The sequence below is a fragment of the Crocodylus porosus genome, unplaced genomic scaffold (genome assembly GCF_001723895.1).
Source record: "Crocodylus porosus isolate Cpor-Errol unplaced genomic scaffold, CroPor_comp1, whole genome shotgun sequence".
Lineage (NCBI taxonomy): Eukaryota > Metazoa > Chordata > Crocodylia > Crocodylidae > Crocodylus > Crocodylus porosus.
This window is the reverse complement of record NW_017728920.1, coordinates 9311760-9333202: the sequence shown is the minus strand read 5'-3', so window position 1 is coordinate 9333202 and position 21443 is coordinate 9311760. Positions and strand designations below refer to the sequence as shown.

Below are 21443 nucleotides of genomic sequence, written 5' to 3'. Positions count from 1 at the left end.
GCGGGCCGGGCGGACTACGCTTCCCAGCAGTCACCGCGCGGACGGGGGTGGCATCCTTGTCCCAGAGGAACTTCCCGAGGCCCCCACCCTACCCTGTCCTTCCTGCTGGGGGAGGCAGGCCCAGTAAGGGCCTTGTGAAGCTGAGAGTGTCTGTCCCCCAGGGGATGCAGGTGCTCTTGGGTATCAGGTCCCCTCAGGCACAGGCCCCAGGAAGACTTGGGTTTGGTCAGCTGGAAGCCCTCCCACCCCCAAACTGCAGGGGATGGGGATGGGGGACGATGGGACCGGCTGTAGGTGTTGCTTCTGGGTTTGCTTCCCCCTGGGGGGAAATCCCTCCTAGCTGCCCAGGGGCAAGGGACAGCTTCTCGGGCAGAGCAGTGTGTCAGGGTGATGATAGTACTGGCAACAAGAGAATGGGCCCTGAGAGCCTGGGCCAGGAAGGACTGTACTCAACATGGTCAGAAATGAGCAGGTGGAGTGAAATGATTGCAGCAGATCCTGGACGTATGGCCTTGTCCCGCGTGCAACTTGTGTGGCCAAGAGACCGTGATGAGTTATGGGCAAATGTACCTTCTAGCCCCCAGCAACAGGAGAAGGGCTGTTCGGGAGCACTCAGCAGCTGGGGCAGTGTAACATCTCTCAGCTCGCTCATGTGATGCAAGTCAACTAAATTGCCACAACTTTAACCCTGTTTCATTCAGAGTTAAAGTTGCAAGAATTTTGGTTCACTTGTATCAGTAGGAGAACAGGCAGACCTAACAGCCCATAGGGGTATTATTTGTTTCATCAGGAGCAAAGTGTTAAATGGAAGATTTAGTAAATTGTGCCATGCTCTTTCCCCATCTTAAAGGCATAATTACATCCTGACCAGTGTTGAAATCCCTGGTAGGGTGGAGGAAGAAATCTTCTAACTGCTAGTATCCTAATCCTAGTATGCCACTTACTCACCAAATAACCTCTTCCTGTTCGCACAGTCTCTCTGGGTAGCCTGTTGCAGTGCTTTACTACCCTCCTAGTGAGAGAGTTTTTATTAATATCTAACCCAAACTTCCCCTGCTACAGTTTGAGTCCATTATTCCTCGTTCTGTCATCTGTCACCACTGAGAACAGTCCAGCTCCATCTTGTTTGGAACCCCCTTCAGGTAGTTGAAGGCTACTATTAAATCCCCCTTCAGTCTTCTCTTCTCCAGACTAAATAAGCCCAGTTCCTCACCCTCTCCTCATACGTCATGTGTCCCAACTGCCTAACCATTTTGATTGCTTTCTGCTGGACTCACCCCAATTTGTTCACATCCTTTGGGGCCCAAAACTGGACGCAGTACTCCAGATGTGGCCTTGACAGTACAAAATAGAAGGGAAGAATCACTTCCATTGATCTGCTGGCAACACTCCTACTAATGCAGCCTAATATGTATTTTGCCTTCTTGGCAACAAGGGCACACTGTTGGCTCATATTCAGCTTACTGTCCACTGTAACCCCCAGGTCTTTTTCTAAAGAGCTGCTGCTTAGCCAGGTCATCCCCAGCCTGTAGTGGTGTATGGGATTGTTCCATCCTAAGTGCAGGACTTTGCACTTGCCATTACTGAATCTCATGAGATTTCTTTTGGCCCAGTCCTCTGATTTGTCTAGGTCACTCTGAATCCTAGCTGTACCCTTCAGTATATCTACTACTCCTCGCAGCTTGATTGTGTCTGGAAACTTGCTAAAGGTGCACTTCATCCCATCTTCCTGATCATTGATTGATAAAGACATTGAACAAAACCAGCCCAAGGACTGACTCCTGGGGCACCCCAGTTAATACCAGCTGCCAACTAGACATCCAGCCACTGATTGCTACCCTCTGAGCCCATAAATCCAGCCAGTTTTCTATCCACCTTACAGTCCAACCTGTACTTTCTTTGTTGGCTTGTAAGAATGTTGTGGGAGACCGTATCAAAGGTCTTACTAAAGTCAAGGTATATCACGTCCACTAATGTCCCCACATCCACAGAGCCAGTCATTTCATTGTAGAAAGCAATCAGGTTGGTTAGGCATGACGTGCCCTTTGTGAATCCATGTTGACAGTTCCTAATCACCCTCTTCTCCAAGTGCTTAGAAATGAATTCCTTGACCTGCTTTTCCAAGGAATGGGGTGGGCTGACCAGTCTATAGTTCCCCAGGTCCTCCTCCTTCCCTTTTTTAAAGATGGGCATTATATTTGTCCTTTTGCAATCATCGAGGACCTCTCCCAGTCGCCACGAGTTTGCAAAGATAATGGATCTACAGTCATGGTGGCCAACTCACTCAGCACCCATCTAATAGCACTTAGCAGCACTCAGGTAGCAGAAGCACCTGGACCCCTGGGTTGTACTGAGGTTGCCAAACTTTACTGAAGTCCGTGTTGCTGAATCTTAACTAGTATTGTTATCTCAGCTGTTTAGATTAAAAGTAGTTTGAGGAGGTCTGTGTGTGCTGCAATTATGCCTCTGATTGCAGGGTAGATTTATCCAGTGAGGCATTGAGACCCAGTAGAAGGCAAAGGTTTTACAGTTTTCCCTTAGAGTTTTATTCCTTTTTTACCTTAGAATAGTCCCATTTGTTCTCTTTACTCTTACCAAAACATGAAGGAGGCTCCTTAATTGATTTGGAATGCTTCTTCCTTTCGCCAAGTATGGAGTGCTATACCTTCAGTGGAATGAAATGATACAGGACAGGGGTCGGCAACTTTTTGGGGCAGAATGCCAAAAACACTGACAACCTCAATTTGTAAGATGATGGCGTGCCAGGGGCAGACAGTGGGGGAGCCGTGAGGAGCCTGATCCTTGTTGTGACAGCACAACCCCAGCCCCTTCCCCACTGTCTGCCCTGAGGTGCACGTGCTAACAAAATGCCTTTGTGTGCCACTCTGGCACCCATCCTGGGGGTTGCCTACCCCTGATATAGGATATTGAAGATCCAGCGATAGATCATTAGGGGTAAAAATAAGAAGTTCTGCATTGTATTCTAGGCCTTCCTAGACTTGCTGTGGGTGTCACAGTGCTTTTTTGTCTACCTTGGTTTCCATGTCTGTAAAAAGATGATACACATTCTTACTGGGGAGATGTGAGACTTCAAAATCTGTAGATATGTTGAAAGAGCTATGGAAATGCAGACTATCATCATGCAACCAATAACTGCAGAACATTATAGTCAAACATTTTTTATAGAGACTGGAAAAAAATGACAGAATACATCAGCCTTCTATAGCAAACAGCAAGTTGCAAAAGGCAACGTTGGATGATGGAGGACTGAAGCATGCTGCTAAAAGGGGAAAAAATTAATACTATATTGATTGTTGCATGCGTTGCTAGTGGTACAGAGTGTCATATTCTAATGCCAATGTTATTAATCTCTTATAGATCAGTCATGCAGAGCAGTTATTTCACTGACGAGGTGTTTTGAGAATTACTGAGAGACTTGCATGGAAGGATGAATGTGAGAGAAAAATGCATTAATTGCAAAATATGGAACAATTTTAGTAACTTCCCAGATTCTTGTTGCTTTCATCCTCCTGAGATCTCTTTTAGCAGTGAGGTCATCTCACTGCGTTGGGTTACTGTGGTCATGAAAATAATGGATGCCTTTTGCTTTATGGTATCATGACAAAAATCAGGCAACGCTCAGCCAGGTAGGAGAAAACAGTCTCGACCCAGACTGCACTGCTGAGGTTTCAGAAACCCTTTATGATATGGGCAAATGGATGCTGTACGTAAGTGACTGTCTATCCCCCTACATCCTTCAGGGAAAGCTTATTTATGTCTCCTGAGGATGAAATAGAAGCTTTTTGGTTCAGAGACTGTACCTACAAAAGCCCTTCCTTGCATAACCACTAGAGCCCCTTTATAGCTGTCTTCAGGACCCTGCGATGTATTCATTTTCTTGCTAAATTCTCTTATGTAGTTCTTATATCTTGGGTGCTCCTGTGACCATTTTATTTTTTATGACCCCCTTCCCCCCATTTGTTTTATCTTTTTTGAATTATAGAATGTAAAATACAGAAGTTAGGAATAGAAAGCTTTTAATATTTAGCAAAAAGTACAGGAAGGAGATATAAATTAGATTAAAACAGTCTATTGCTGGTATATTTTAAATTGCACGAATGCACAAAAGCAGCTTTATTTTTCCTTTTGGACAACCAAAATTAGAGAATGTTGGGTTAGTTGTTTTGGGAGTGGTCGACTACCTCTGCCCCTCTTACTTGGGTGTATGTGGCATTTTTCCCACTATGACAGATATGGTGAAGTAGCTTGTCCTGTTCCTGGTGTCATGTTTGCCTTATGGCTGCTGTTTTATGTTTTTTATAACCAATGAGAAAAAAAGTGTAACTTTTTTTGTGGAGAGACTCCTCCTAATTTCTGTTCCAGCCTGAAGGGATCTGTTTCAGAGATTCTTGGCTGTCTTAAGGGCTAGGTACAGACATTCAGAAAGTTCAAGGTAGGATTGACCTAAGTTGCATGGTTTTCTGTAGCGGTGTAGTGTAGCTTGGTAGTGAACAAAACGCACATTGCCCTTTGTAGACAGCAAATCTTAGACTAGGCTCCACTATTTTTAAACCAGTCTGTGTGCTGAACTTCTGTTCTGTTATGCGTATAGATCAGTTTCTGATCACTTACACTAGTAAAAGTGTAAAGTCTGCACCTGCCCCAGGAGTTCCGTTAGAGCACTGATCAGGAAAACAGATACTGAAGGGCAAGTAAATATCAGCTTACTTCTCGTGTGTAGAGTAGAGAGGAATGGGAAGGTTGAAGTACTTGAGTACATGGGAAGAGGGGAGAAAGAAGGGGAAGGCTAACTAAAAAAGAAAAGAAAAAAGCAAAGCACGTACTAGTTTTTAACATATCCTCAGCTGACCTGCTGTTCTGATTCACCTTCCCATGTCTTGTCTGCTTCACACGTTTAGAGTGCAGGGCAGGATCCATTTCTTTGTGTTCTGTGAGATGCTTAGCAGTACACTCGTGGTCTGTTACCGTAGCTGGGAAGCTGTCTTGGAGGCTGTGATTCCATGTTGTCAATTGAGATTTCACATAGCTAAGCCAGTCCCTTTAAACCTTGTTCACGTCTCTGTTACTTAAATCAGTGCTGACAAAGATTAAAAAGATATCTCCATGGACCATGCAGCACCTAGCAGAATGGGGCTCTGAATATGACTGAAATCTGAAGGTGGTTTCACAATGTAAATAAAGTCTGCAATAAAAAGTCTTACAGAAATTCCACCCATGTGACTACTGGTGGGAGCCCTGGGATAGACGATAGTATTCTAGTCAGCAACAACAGTCAACTGCTAGTTGTTTTTTCTGAAGTTGCTTAACTTGAACAAATGTCTGAGGAAAAGTAATTTGAAAGATTTGTTCTTGTTGGGAGGGAAGCAGTGGAAAATAATTCTGACAGAGCTGTAGGGTAATAATGGATGGCTCGTTTGGCATAGGTTTGCCATGTGTTGTGGCTGTGACTATACAAAAGGCCGGCTTGATTTTGGGGATGTGTAAGCAAAAAAATCCCGTTACAGATCAGAGAAGCTGCAATCCAGCATAGAACTGTGATGCAGGTGAACCTATATTCAGTTTGGCAACCACATATTACCAAAAATATATTGACAAATAGGAGGGAAATAAAAATAATGAAACAAATAAGAGGGAGAGGGGGAACTCTGTCTTTTGCAATAAGATTCAAAGAGCTGAGCTAAAAAATAACAAAGAGCACCATATGTCTACAGATAGCTAGGTAATGTGTGTACTAATGAGGGAAAGATTTATTCATGCATTGAATGAAAATCAAAAGCAGCACGATCAAATTGAGAAAAACTGTAGGCTGAATTTAAGGAGGAATTTCTCCTTAGTTAGGTGCATTAAACCGAGAATCAGCTTTCCCAAGGAAAATAATGGTAGGCTTTTTTTTGCTTGGGACTCCATTTTAACCTACTGTAATAAATCATCCAGCTCTCCTCTTGTTTCTTTTAACTGAGTTTTTCATTCCTTAACTTTTGTGATAAAATGTCAGAAAGAATGAGGGCACCTTATCTGGTGTCACCTGAAATATCAAAAGGGACAGCCTATTATCTGTAATCAACACCTGTGAGGGATTTTGTAAGAACCAGTTCTGTTTAATAGTATCTTTTGAAAGGAAAAAACTTTAAGGCCCATAGATTAAAAACAATTCAGCACTTACTGGTCTTCACTGTTCCTTTACTTTTCATTGGCTGAAGGATTACTGAGCTGTGTTTCTTGCCCAAACATAAACTTTGTCAGGTAGATATGATATCTTGGTTCATCTGTTGGCTTGCGTATGTTGTTTGCACTTCCATAAAGAATGTGATATCCCCTCAGTGCAAGGTCTTAAATGTGCAATTACTGGAGTAGATGAAATGTCCGTCCTGAAGAGTTTGCAATCCTCTATCCAGACCCTATACTCAAGTTAGCGATGGCTCTTTCAGTACCATATTATTCCATTATAAACTGACCATGCATATAAGTCAACCCCATATTTTCAGGTTCAATTTTTGGAAAAACTGCTTTTTCCCTCAGTGTAAATGGTTACGTACAGCTCTTTATATTCTTCTTATAAAAACCCACATGAGAATCAAATAGCCAAGAAAAAGACACAGAGGGCACATCCAGAGGAGCATGGAAATGCCTCTTGCAGCATCTCAAACTATTTTTTTGGAAATCCAGGTATCAAAAAAAACCCACAACAAAACATGGCGGGGGGTGGGGAGGAGAGGAGCAGGACAGGACAGGAGCAGGCATGCCCTGAGATAACTCAGAAGGCGGTCCTCAAGAGACATGCTCTGGTTTCTGGCCAGAGGGTCTCTATGGTGCTTCTGTTGCCCCAGCACACAGGGCACACACCCATAGCATGCTGGGGCAAACAGAAGGGTGGGGTGAGGCTGTGGTGTGAGTGGGACCCAGGTGCTATCCCAGGTAAGTTAGGGACATGGGGATGGAAAGTGGCGGGTGGGATGTATGGGTGGTGGCAGAGAGTGTGGGGGGATATGCGGTCTGTGAGTCCAGCACAGCTGTGGCCTGGCTGCAGGCACACCTTGCTGTGGTGCAACGCTGCCTGACGTGTGCTCTAGACATGCTGAACGGATCCAGCCTGGCCTGCTAGCACACGACTTTGGACAGGACCAGGAAAGTCATGCGTTAGTGGGCCAGGGCGGGTCTGTTCAGCACAGAGCCCACGTCATGCGGCACCACCGCTGTGCCCACTGTGTCAGTGCCATGGAGGATGGGGGCTGAGGGGGGGCAGCAGGTGTGTGGCAGCCTCTACTTGAGCCCCTCTACAAACCCACCCACGAAGCGCACATCTCCCCACACTGCACACAACCCAGTGTTAGCAGCCAGCCGGGCCATGCCACTGGCAGCATTGCCAGACTCGCAATCTGTGCGGGGAAAGAAGGCACAGTAGGACCTGGCCCGACATCGGCCACTAGCATGCCTTTGCACAGAACCAGGAGACGCAGCGCCAGGACTCATGGTTCCTGTGCAAAGGCATGCGCTAGCAGCGTGGGTCATACCAGTGTGTTCTCCATAAGGCTCAGGCATCGATGCACAGCTGCAGCACTGTGCCTACAATGGGCCATGGTGCATCGCTGCTTCACCCTCATGGAAAATGCATCTGGCAAGCTCAGTGTGACCTGGCCTGTGCAGTTAGCATGAGCCTTTCCACAGGAGCTGCATGTCCTGGAGCCACACCTCTTGGTCCTGTGAAAGGCACACTAGCGGACTGGACCGGGCTGGGTCAGGTCAAGTCCTGCCACATGCTTTCTTCCTGCACAGACCATGGGTCTGACAGCACTGCCACTGGCATGGCAGGCACCGTGGGGGGAAGGGGGGGCAGGTGTGTGGCGGCCCCCCCACCTCTCCCACCCCTCTTCTGCAAACCGCACACCACCCAGCCACCCCTCCTGCAAATGTCACATCCCCCCATCGCACACCTAGTGTGCCCAGCTGCTAGACAGGATGAATCCTGCTGATGGGAGCTGTGGCTGCAGGGGCAGCTGCCCCCACATCCTGGTTACTGAAGGGGTCAGGGAAAGCTCTAATAGTGGTATTTTGTTTTAATTGTGAAAAAACATGGATTTTGTATTTTAAAGAGTGAATTTTGGTTTGGTTTTTTTAATCACTTCTTTGCAGTTTTTAAATAGGGAACACCAGGATTCCTGCTAGTGAGGCAAATGGCAGGACCCAGGTGGAGGAGTCTGCTCAGGGCTGGCACCTGGGACCCAGCTGGAGGGCAGATGAGGTGGCTGACCTCCTGGCCATTTGGAGCCAGGAGGACATGCTTTAATAGTTTAAAGCAGCCCACCATGTTGAGAACATCCTCTAGGCGATAGCCGCCCAGATGGCAGGGCAGGGGCACAAATGGCAGCAGGGCAGCCACAGCCCACTGGCAGCTGGTCCGGAGGTGCAGACGCCTCTGCTGCGGCTATGCCGTCCCTGTCCAGGTCTGGCAGATGCACAGCCTTGGGGCCTCATACTGTTGCAGGTGGCAGCAGGTCATATCCAGGCAGCACCCCCACTGTCAGACTGCTGCAGTGGGTAGAGGGTGCAGGAGACTCTAGGTTAGGGCTGCTTTAGCAGTCCAGTTGGCACAAGGGGTAGTGTCCCCAGATACCAATTGGCCAGGCCTCAAAAGCTCCTGAGAGCAAGTAGCCTTGTGTTGCTTGCCAGGGCAGCTTTTTATACTGCTGGGCCAGCACAGGGCAGGTTTTTATATTTCTGGGACCAACGCAGGTGCTGGCCCCAGCCTTTAGCTCACCCTGGATCCAGGAGGAGCTGGGCATGGTCATTTTGCCCCAAGTGGCACAACTTTCCCCAAGCCAAAGTGAATGTCTTGGCATGTGCAGTAAGGCAGAAATCCCTGGCAAATTTGTACTGCTCCTGTCTGAGCAGCTGCAAGCACACATGCCTGCATATGTGGATATGCCCAGAGGGTTAAGTGTCTCAGATATGTGGGAGCACATGGATCTTCAGCTCCTGGCTATGGTGGCCTGTTAGGGAGTTACACTGTTAATCTGGGGTCCATATTCCACCTAAAGGGAAGAGCTTTAGAGTAGGGTACAGAGTGGGGAAATGTGAATTTAATAAAAGGATGCTTTTCAGTTTTCTCTATTCCCACAACATAACCACTAAACACTTCAGGGAAATCAAAGTGCTGTTCCAGCACTTTCTGTTTTGGATCTATCACACTACCATTACTTTGTATTGTGACTCTTTATCCTGATTATTCCCTCTCCACCTTTCCAGAAAGTGTGTTACCATCCCTTGGAATTATTTTCTAAGCATTGTAGGGTAGCAGTGTTGCATTGGGGGGCAGGTGTGTCAGGTTTTGATGCATTAATGTGAGATTGTTCTCTGTTGTACATTCTCTACAGTTTTATCAAGATTGAATACAGATTTGCAAACATTTATTTCTTGAGCAAAGCAGGAAAGCTTAAAATGAGAAAACAAATGTCTTATACTTCAGGAAACTTTCTGCGATTTCCAGATTTTTGTGTGTCAGGTTGGAAGGGCTTGCAAGTTCTGTGGAGACTGCATACTTTGCCACCGTAGTATTAGTAAACACTGTACCTTGATACTTAAGAAAAAGTAGAAAACTGAAATGATGGTATCTCTGTTGATGAGGGGGGGAAATGAGTTGGGGATTCTTAGGGTTAAAACAGAGATGAATTGGGCTTTCTTTCTCAGTAGGAGAACAGGGGTGTTTCAGCTTCTGTGGTACGAAAGGTCTCATATCTTTATCTCCCTCATTTTTAGTACTGCTCGAAGCCCTCAAGAAGAATGAACAGCCATCAAATGGCCAGTCTCAGTCCCGGGAGTCTACAAATCCCCATTTCAGGAAAATGAGTGGAGACTTCCCATCAGCCAATGGGGAGGCAGGTGGGGAGAGTAGCAAAGGTTACACCCAGGACCAGGTGGATGCAGTTAAGAGGTAAGCAGCCACTGTTGCATGGTTTAACCCTTCATAGGACAAAGGAGTTATTTCTCAGAGTCATTAACATCCACCCCAATGTTTGTTTGGTCTCATCTAACGCCAGTGCGTTCTCCAGAGTATTTCAAAGGCATCCAGAACTTTCAGAAGTACAAACTCTTGAATGACTGGGGAGCAGCATGTAGTGTGTGTAGCTATGAGGAGACCCAGCTAACCTTGATATTTTTGGTGAACCGAGGTTGTGAAACAGATTTATATTACAAACTTGTTAGCAGGATTTTATAGCTCTGGCTAGACTTGGATGTAGCTTGGATAAAGTTTCCCCCTATATACATGTAGAGTGGCTAGGACAGGGACTTAAATCTCTACTTTTAGATAATAGGATATAAATTTGTAGTGCCTGGTGGTACTCTTGATTACACAGCCTAATTCAATAACAACTACCATATCAGTACCATTGGCAAACTCAGTTTTTGAGATATGCAAAACTCCAGATGAGTGTTTTGAAATAAATTTGCCTGACGGATGCAATAATTAGTTTTCTAAATAGTAGTATATTTTCTTGCATACCGTATTCCCCAAATAAAACACACACCTTGTTTTGGGAAGGCAAAATAAAGAGAAAACATTTCTTCCAGAGGAATATGAAAAAGAACCCAAGTTTGCAATCTCAGGAGGTAAAACTGAGTAAATGAAAATTTAGAGAAGCACATTAACTTCATCTGTGATTTTAGAATGATGAAAAGTTGATGTATTCAAAGTCAAGACATTTCCTTGGCTCAAACTAACTGCCCTTGTCACCTCATCTCTTCAACTTCTAGGGTAAAACAGTGTAAAGATTACTATGAAATTCTGGGAGTAAACAGAGAAGCCTCTGATGAGGACCTGAAAAAGGCTTACCGAAAACTAGCACTGAAATTTCACCCAGATAAGAACCATGCACCAGGTGCTACAGAGGCATTTAAAGGTAAAGCATGTTTTCTGTATGATGAGCTGTACTTAATCACTAGCTGACAGTGGTATATTTGGGCTGGCAGAAAGTCTAAATGCTGCAACCTCAGCCAAAAATTCCTAAAACAATAAATTAACTTTAGGTTGGATTGTTAAAAATAATGAAGACAGCCAGCAGTAAAGGGTAAGGGTGGTAGAAAGGTGCTCCAGCCAGCCACTAGTTCCAGGTTTCTTTTTTGGGGGCTACTTTTAGTACTAGCAAAACATAATAAAAGTTTCAAATAATACTAGCATGGAGTAACAAGGACTTGTCCCACTTTCTACCAGGAAGAAGGGAGAAAGCAAACACTTGTAAGTAGCTATTCCTGCCTATACTTTAGGCCTCCTGCCAGATAACTGGGAAGCAACTTCCTTCTGTGGTTTACCTTGACCCTTATCTTCCTCACGAGCAGGAGGCATGTTCCATTTACCTTTTGTCACGTATCTTGTCTGGGACTGCAACTCCATGCACTCCAACAGATTTCGAAGTGCTAACCCTTGGAACAAGGTGTTGGGATGCACCCAAGGACCAGCAAACCTGTTTGACAGTTGTTGAGTTTCTAACCAATAAGTAGTGTAAGGAGTCAGCTCTTGGGGTAGTAGCCCTTTGTCACTTATAACTGCAGTTATATGGAAGAGTCCTGCTATACTGACTACAGGGTTTGCAAGTGTTTTAACTAATTAACAAAAGAAAAAAATTATTGGAGATTTTGTCTAGCAAAAAATTGCCCTTTTCAGAACTGGCATCAGAGAAGCCAATTACACCATTTAAATTCTACCACCCAGTGAACATTCTAGTCAGCCAGGTAATATGGATCCAGATTTTGTGGCAGATGCTCAATGATAGTCGCATACAATACCCACACATTCCTATATAGAAATCTAGGTGATAGACTGACTGCAATGTGTGACTCAATCAGTTATGCAATGAGCACTAATCAAGCTTTAAAAAATTCACAAATTACTTAAAATTGTAAACAGACTCATTTTTAGGTCCTATATATGTCCTCAAAATGGACGTTTCGTGGGTAAGGAGATCTCTTAAACTGGAATATTTTTCCATGAAAAGCCTGGTCAGTTTGACAATTTAAAACTAGACTAAAACAAAGCACTAATAAATACAGTAGGAAACAGTCCTACAGTCTCAGAATTTCATGCTAGGTAACTGAATAATTCTCTTTCCTCTCAAGTTTAATGATGCCTAACATCTTCCTCTGTGTTACAGTTGCATCTTTCATTTATGTCAAGGTTTTACCAGAAGGAACTAGGAGACTTTCATTGTTGAGTTTCAGTGACTTTTGCCTGGTGATCATGATTACTCTGTAATCAGCTGTGAGTCAGGTAAATCCCTGGTATCACCCAAATGAAATCAGCAGAGTTACATGAAAGATGAGTTTGGCCCATTATGATAACTCTGTAGAAAGATGTAATTTATTAAGGAAAACACACTTACTCTGAACTAGCATTAAAACTTGCTTAGGTCACAAATTTGGAAATTGTTGCAAATTCACTCTGAGCTCAGAATCAAGCTGGGTAGGTTATTTATTATTTATTTATTTATTTAATGTTCTCAGAAGCACCTCTCAAACTGCACAGAAAACAGTGAGCTTGCACATTTATCATAGAGGGCATAATCTGGTCTGCAGAAAGGTTATCAATGGTGGTTATAGGTAAAATAGAAGCTACCCAGTTTGATCCTGAGCTGAGGGTGAGTGTCCATGGGTAAATGTTAGAAAACCTGGATCTTTATTTGCAAACTTTGCAAATTTCATGTAGCAAAAAACCCAGAGAACTACTTGATGTCACTCTGGAGAATGGAACTCTGTTTATATAGCACGTCCAATTCTAGCCAGGTAGCTTGGGAGTGAAATAAGCGAGGCTTCAATGTGCATAAAGGAGGAAGTCTATTTTGAAGTGTGCATGTTGTTATATTATTTGATAGCCAGCCAAGTGTTTCATATTGGCATAAATTCAGTAGCAAAAGTCTGATATGGGGTTTGTTCAGTCGTCTTAAGCCTTAAATCTCTGACTAAAAAATGTGTTGCCATAAGCAAATAGTATGCTGACCCTGCAGTTACCTGTGAGAGCTTTTTCTGTGCTTTTGGGTCTAGATTAAATCAACATGTATACATAGACATCCACCTAGTGCTCACCATTAAGCTTTCTTCAGTAGTTTACTCTTCAGTCCTTGCGAAGTGGCAAAAGGCAGGTTTCTTCACCTGTAGTCTTAAGTAATCCTATTTACTGGAGGCTTTGACAAGAGTTGCATATCAAACCTTGGTGTATTAAGCAAGGTGCACTTTATCCTGCATTGCAGAATCGTCTGCTGTGATGTTATCTCTCCTTAGATCCCTATCTCACTGTTTCTCCAGTCCATTTTGCCCCTTATTAGCACCTACTTCACAGTGCCTGCTGACATCTATCTGTTTGGTTCCAAAGGGGAACTGTGCAGTGCTTTGGAGATTCTAGTTAGTTTTTTCCTAGTATTGATGTATTAGCTGATGCCTTGACAGAGTCTGCATTTTATCTTGAGACTGTCTTATTTCATAGTTGCAATACCCCACTCTCTCTCTTGGAGTTGGGTTGCATTACTAGCCTTGGCTTACAGAAGAAGAAAGGCTTACCTGGACCACTTTTTGCTAGACTTATGTTCAACATAAGAAGCTTCTTGTACTTTGTCAATAAAAATATATGTTGTGGACAAAACCCAGACATCAAATTATTCCACTTGAGTTACTTAACAATGTTGTTTGCACTCTGAACAGTTAGAATAGCCTAATTTGCTGGCAGCTGACTTTTCTAGCACAGCTTCACATTTGAGTTGTGTGCACTAGTTAACATTTATTCTTAAATCGAGCACTTATTAATATTACATCTTCTACCCTCCAAATCTTGGTTCTAAAAAGAAACTTAAAGCTGAACCTGGTAGTAAAAGAGCTGAATCTTAGAGCTTGTCTACATAGGAAAGTTTTATCATTTATATATCTAGTATAACTAATTTTCCCATCTCTCCCCTCACTTTTTTTTTTTAATGAGTTAGGTCCAGTACAGGTATTCTCCTCCCTAATAAGTATCATGCAAAGACTCCCAGGCAGGTTGCTAGTGAGGGAAAATGATGGATCAATACATGTAAAGAAAAGAAAATGGAAATGTAGAAATGGTTAAACAACAAATAAGCATTTGTACAGGATGGTTAGTCAGGTGAGAGAGAAGGAGGGCCATCAGGAGAAGTGACTGGGGTTGAGTTTCAGTACTTTTCCATTGTCACAATGCCAGTTAGCCTGCATAATTTTTCCTCTTCCTTCTTGCCTATGGAAATTTTTCTTAGACTTTTAGTCTGCAGTGCACTGGACTTTTATCCAGTCATTCTATATTTGGGTCATGATGTGACTTCTACAGTTATGCTTTTAGCTAATAAACATCAAATACCGTAGTATCATCTCTTTTTTTCCCAAATAAAACCATACTTTAACTTATTGGTTTTCATGTTTTAATAGATTGACGTGGAAATTAGTTCTTAGTTGATTTTTTTTAATTAGCCTTGAGCAAACTTCAGCAAACTTGTAGTTTCTGCTTCATCTGAAGGATTCCTTTGCAGACCCAATATCTGTTTGGCATTGCATTTGGGTATTGAGTCTTGGTTTGCACTGTTTGAGTTAATAGCCTGGTTCTTTTGTTTTGTCCACATTCATCATATAGATACACAATGGGTGTCAAAGTTTGGGGTGTTTAGTACTCTTTTAAGAAGGGTGGTTGGCTGATATTCTAATCTGTATCATGAAGCACAGGATCTGCCAGTTTGCTAGCCAAAGAATTCTTCAGGAGGCTTAGGGTATATTATTACTAGGAGAAAGAGGCTAATAATTTCCCTATTGCCAATATTTCAGCCATTGGTAATGCATATGCAGTGTTGAGCAACACAGAAAAGAGGAAGCAGTATGACCAGTTTGGAGATGAGAAACTCAACCCTACACGACATGGACACAGTCATGCAGATTTTCACCGTGGATTTGAAGCTGACATCTCACCTGAAGATCTCTTCAACATGTTCTTTGGTGGTGGTTTTCCTTCTAGTAAGCCTATTAATATATTCTGTGGGATCTGATACAGGGCAGATTTCACTTGTCTACTTTTCTAGCCCTCCTTTTGACAGAAGTTCAGTGAAAGTTTATTTGGCAACATAAGGGTGGGAGCGGGCATCTGTTCCTTTTGGCAGCCTAGCTTGATGAGAGTGACTAAAACTTCTAAGCTTCCAGAATTGTTAAGTTTTGAGCTCTGAAAACCTTACACATGATAGTTATCCAACCAGCAGGCAGCATCAACAGAGCTAAATTTCTTAGGAGTAATTGACTGCATGCTGATCACATTGGCCTTTTTTCAGTTTGGGCTTGAACATTTTTTAAACAACTTTTATGCCACTTGAAAAATCCTATTTTTAGTTGGTATTTTTCTCCAAAAATTAAAACTCTTCTCACTTGCTGTTCTGCACAATGTAAATACTGAAACCAGTAGGTATCGAATTCTGCTTCTTTCACCCTATTTTTCTATCATTCATAACAAATAATCCAAAATACTTATTCCTAGAAAATAAATTAAATTTGTTCAAAATGAAATTACCTTTGTATCTTGCATATATAAACTCATGAGGAAAAGAGTTTTTGCTATAATCCTCTATGTTCATTGGTCACCATTAAAATCAATTTATTAAGACAAGATAGAGATTTAATTTAAATTTGAAAACAAATTATTTTCCAGAGAAAAGTCCCCATGCCACTTAACATGCCCTGGATAATCAGAGAAGTAAATACATTGGATTCTGGCATATAAACTACATTAGTAACTAGACTCTAACCCTAACTAATGGTAAAAGAAGTACTCAGGGAAATAATGAAATATTAAGTACTTACAGGGGTGCTATATTCATTTTAATGTCTATAACAGTTACATTTGAGGGAAGGAAGCCGTTGGGCTATTGAATGCTGATATGGTTATAACTTCTACTCGTATTATGTTATGAATTAAAAACGGGCTAGTGGTATATTCAAATCTAGTTTGGTAAGTAGTAGGAATTCTGTCTGCTTAATTACAAAAAGGCAACCATTTTTCTGTTTGTCAAACTAAGAAAATTGCACATTATATATACACACTTTTAAAAAAAAAAAATCTAAATTTAAACCATGCATGGTAATGAAGAGTCTTATACAGCGTTTCTCTACCCCCTGATGTCCTTCAGTGGAGCCCTGCAATCACCACCAATTAGGTTTCAAGGAAATATGTTTGGTACTTTCCCATCTTGAGAATAAGTCTCCTCTGGTAATACTGTTGTTTAATTTTGGAGTTTGCAAATCATTTCCTCCATTTTTACTTGACACTGAGTTCAAATTCTCCATCCAGATCCGTTCAGCAGCGATTAAGGAGCTGTTCATCCTCACAGCCCAAGGTCACTCTTCAGCTAGCCGTGTCAAATAAACTAATAAAAGGCACCTCCGTTATTGTTTTTTTTAGGGAGACACTGCAGTTAGTGCCTGGTGGCAAAACTAGATACATTGTTTCAAGTTCTTTTTAGTGAAAATTCTGAATTTCACTGTGGTTTGTTAGTGCCTAATCTGTCCAGATGTTGCATTTTTATCAGGCAGGATACAATAGAATGCGCTTGATTATTCTGTTTTTCATCACCCCTCAGCTAGCTGATAACAGTATCAAGGTGTTCTGGACTCCTCTTAATAGGTTTATTTTCCCACAGGTAATGTTCATGTGTACAGCAATGGCAGGATGCGATATACCTACCATCAGAGGCAGGACAGGAGAGAACATCAGGGTGATGTAAGTAGAGAGGACAGCAGGGTGATGTAAGGCCGAGGAGAAAGAAAAAGGGTTTTTTCATGTTTGAAAACCAACAAAATTGCTTGTACCCATTGTATTAAACTATTCTAGACAAGTAAGGGCAACTTTCTAGTGCCGTGGCAACTGAATTTGCTTGAGAGTTTACACTGGAGTTTCCTGTTCTATTTATTGACAATTGTATTCGTATGGCTTTCATACATATACTGGCACAACCCTTCAGATTAATCTCATTGTTTAAATGGGATCCAAATGTTGTTTTCTGTTTAAATATGGCATCCAGAAATACAGCATTAGTACATGGTGACTGCACTTTTAATTAAATATAAACTAAAGTTTGGGTTTTTTTCTACTTAAACCCTAGTGTCATAGAACAGTAAGGCTGAGCAGGGACCTCAGGAGGTCATCTGGTCCAGGGGTCAGCAAGCTTTAAGAAGGGCAAACTTGTGACCCAGCCATCGTCACAGGCCACTGATTTCCTATGGTGCCACAGCCCTTTCTGCTCTGTGCAAGGACTGCTCTTGACATTGGCAGTGACAAGTACAGGGTGCAGTAGTAAGCACACAGGTGCTGGGTGCTGTGCAGGGGATGCTGCACAGGGTAAAGTGCCTCTGTCACCACAAGCTAAATCAGATCTCTTTGCATGCTGGATCTAGCCCAGGGGGCAGAGGTTGCCAACTCCTGATCTAGTCTAACCCCCAAACAGGATCATACCACTCTAAACTATCACAGACAAGCGGTGTCTAACCTGCTTCTAAAAATTTCCAAGCATGGAGCTTATACAACCTCTCTAGGTACTCTGTTCCAGTACCTAACCACTCTCATAGTAAACATTCTTCCTAATATCCAATGTAAATTTCCCATGCTGCAATTCAAGACAGTTGCTCCTTGTCCTGTCCCCTCTGGGCACTGAATATAGTCTGCTACCATCCTCTTTATTATAACTACCCCTTCGGCATTTGAAGACTGTTACCATATTCCCCCTCAGTGTTTTCTAGACAAAATAATCCCAGACAGTTTCCCAAACCTCTGATCATCTTTGTTCTTCTCCACTGGACTCTTTCTAATTTGTCCAGGTCTGAATTCCAAAATATTTTCCTGCCTTACACTTCAGTCCTCACAGCATCTGTACCCATTCCTCCTTATTTCGTTAGCTAAAATGTGGTGTTTCCAAGAATTACCATGCAGTAGTGTTTCATCAGGGCCGTTTGAAGCTGTGATTATCCAAGAATGCCGGGAAAACAAAGAAAGTCATTTGAAAGCGGACAGTCAAAATACTTGACCTGTTCAGCGGGTTTTGCAAAGCTGTAAATTCCCAGGTTTTTTTTTGTAACTAAACCTGTACACTGCATCAGCTCATTGAAAATCCAGAGCAAACTAAATAATCCTAGTTCTTTCAGCCTATCCTTATAAATCATGTTACCCTTACCTCCCTCCAAGTGTCTGCATCTCAAATTCTCAACCCAACTTGGTGTTATCTGCAGATTTGCTAAGTGTGCACTCAATCCCAAATCATTAAGATATTAAACAACACCAGACCTAGGACAGACCCTTTTAATCTAAAATTCCAGTATCATTATCTTTCTGATTGGGTAGAACTTTAATTAGCCAAGGGAGGCACTTCATAGAAATGTTGAACTACTTCTGTACCTCCTTCTATTATGGAGGTCTCTCTAGCATTCTCTGTCCCCTCTGGGCAGGGAAATGGGGTGGGAGGTGGGGGTAGAGAGAGAGCAGCCATGGATCTAACCCAAGTCTTTTTCATGGCTTTGAAGGCCTTTAATCTTTGGGATGATCTACAGTATATTCAAAGAAAAGGCAATTGTGTCTCCTTTCTTAAGCTTAATGAAACAGTTGTTCTAGACTAGAGTGAGAGGGAATCCAAGATTTGAAACAGATATGATTTGGTAGATTAGTAAATGGAAAGCACGTTCTATCTAATGCTGTGGTACCAATTTCTGTAGACTGAGTTAGAATATGAAAAGTGCATCAGCAAATGCTCGTTAATATATATGGTGTTATATAAGATTAATATAAACCATTCTAAACTCTCTCTCAAAATGAGGGTGCACAGGGGTGAGCTAGAAGACCTTGGTTTTTACAGGTATATTTCCAAAGTAGTGACTACCATTAGTACTAGGAAGAGTCACCGGGCAGGGAACTTCTCTTAAACTGTTTTGAAAATGTGCCCTCAACATTCTTTGTTCTTTTTAACTTTGTAGAAGAGTGAGTCCCACTGTGCATTTGAGTCGCGTGCACATCTCCTGCTAACATCAAGGGCACAATACAGCTGAGTTTGGTGGGGGAGGGAGACAAGAGGGGGAGCTGTTCAATAAATCTGTGCTTGTAAATGAATTGATGACATTCCAGTGTGTATTTCTGTTTTCCCTCAGGGTGGCCTTGGCTTGTTTGTCCAGCTGATGCCTATTCTCATCCTGATCATTGTGTCAGCTCTCAGCCAGATGATGGTCTCCAGTCCACCTTACAGCTTGAGCCACAGACCGTTAGTACTCACTATTTTAATACATAACTTGGGCTGGGAGCATGGGGAAGGGTTTGAAATGAGAACAGGCATACTAGTAGTTTGGATTTTTGTGTGTTTTCCATTTGGGTGTGCTTTATATCTCTTTTCCTAGTATGCTACTGCGTTGCAGAGGTGATTTTAACATTACATGCTGTTTCCTGGCTGTTGAAGAGGATGACACTGAGGTCTATCATTACCACTGAGCATAGCCAGGAAATCAGTTCATTAAAAGAAACCTCTCCAACCATGTTTTTTTCACTCTTGGTAGATCTTGGCTGTAAGAGACCATGGCACTTTTCAGGTCTCTTCATCACCATAGACTATTTCTGTTTGGGATAACATGTGTAATCTTAGAACTGCTGAGATGAGAAGAATATTCTGGGATCTATCTGAACTTGCTGTAAGGTCTAGCAAACAAACCTGAGACGAAAGACTTCTTACTCGGGTGATGAATGCAGAGAATCCTTGAGATTCTCTTGTAATGTTCAGTTCAGGGCCATGGATCCTGCAAGCCACATGTCAGAACCCCAGAGGGTTCTAGAGCCATTGTAAAGTATCGCACTTTTCCCTGGGACACGAAGGATACAAGTGTGAAATTGGGTGTGTTGCACAGGCTTTATGTTCACTTCTAATCACTTCTATCCAAGTAAAGATCAAGGATGGTGATACAGTGATGTCTAGCAAAATGCTAGGTATACTGGAGGGAGCTGTCCTGCACTTAGGTCTGGACTAAATGACTTCAGAGAGCTCTAACCAAATACAGGTGCTAGATTCAGGTGAGTTCTGTGGGTAGTATCAAAAGCCTTGTTTAGCTTTTAATACAAACAACAATTTCAATGTTCTCCATGGAAACATTGGAGTATTTTAACCCCAGGACAAGGTATATAAATAGAGTAGACAAAGAACTGTTACAGAATTGCTCATCATTGTGAAACAATCTAAATAAATTTGTAGAGAAATAATAACCCTTTCCTAATCCAATGAACATAGGGAACTTCATCAGTTAATATCAGTGAATGTTTAGAGCACTGGGAAAGCCAGAATGCCAACTGGTGTTAAACCCTGTAATTAGAGTTTTCCAAACAGTTCTGTAACAGCTAAATGAAGTGCTATATTCCTTATCATGATAACTCTGGCTGGAAAATATATTACATTTCGTGTTATAGATGTGGTCTAAAATCTGACCAGAAGATCAAAACTTCTAACATAGGGCATCAGACATGTTAAAATCTACCACTTTGCTAAATTTAAAAGTTTGTGGGTTATTCCAAGTATTTTACACCTGAATTTGGGGAGGAAAACGGGTGGTGTGGGAATGTAAGCCATGCTTCTTCTTAATGGGCATAGTTTGAAAAAGGGATGTAGACTGTATTACTCTTTTAGTCCTTATATGCGCATCATGTTCATGTGGCTATGAATATATTGTGCATTTTAAAAGCGTTTTCAAGTTTTTACCTTTGCAAGGCCCCTATCTGGACATCAGTTTGCCCTTCTAGAGAACTGCAACTGCCAAAGATCTCAGTCAGGAGTAGCACACAAATAGAAATTGGAAAGGTTGCTCCCACCGTTGTACTTCAGATATAGGGTTTTTATTCCCACCAGAAGAAGCAGCAGGTTTTATTTGACTTCTTCATTAGAAGAGGTGGTGCCATTTACTTATTGAAAATAAAAAGCCCTGTTTGCGAAGTCTGCAATGAAACATGGACAAATAAGTGGTGATTATAAACCTGCCTTGTTGTAAAATGGGCTATAACAGGGGTCACAAGCCCTTTGGTGGGATAGGCCAGAATTTAAAACCCAGTTACTGCTGCAGGCCGGAAGTCTTTCCCCTTGCCCCCTCCGAGTGGTTAGCTGCCAGTTTCCGTGCCCCTCTGCAGCAAAGAGAAGCTCTGCAGGGATGACATAGCTCCTCAAGACTGATCCCCCATTTTGGATTGGAACCTCCACAAACTGCATTGGACCTCTTTGTGGGCCGAATGCAGTCCGTGGGTCATAGGTGTGCCTGTACTACAGCATCTCCCCATTTTGTCTTGAAAGTTGATGTTATTATTAACAACAAACAAATTGGTAGTTTTATTAGGTTTGTAAGGTCAGTGCAAGGTTATATTAGTGTTCTTGATGGCTGGGTTGCATGAGTTA

General features: G+C 42.5%; 1 protein-coding gene across 1 annotated transcript in view; it reads left to right on the top strand.

Annotated features, from left to right (window-relative positions):
• DNAJB12 (DnaJ heat shock protein family (Hsp40) member B12) overlaps positions 1 to 21443 on the top strand; it is a 31414-nt gene that overhangs the window by 899 nt on the left and 9072 nt on the right. The window contains exons 2-6 of the mRNA XM_019538564.1: positions 9775 to 9949; positions 10771 to 10916; positions 14827 to 15012; positions 16683 to 16762; positions 19174 to 19283. Coding sequence (XP_019394109.1) covers positions 9775 to 9949; positions 10771 to 10916; positions 14827 to 15012; positions 16683 to 16762; positions 19174 to 19283 — 697 coding nt within the window. The remainder of the gene's footprint in view (positions 1 to 9774; positions 9950 to 10770; positions 10917 to 14826; positions 15013 to 16682; positions 16763 to 19173; positions 19284 to 21443) is intronic.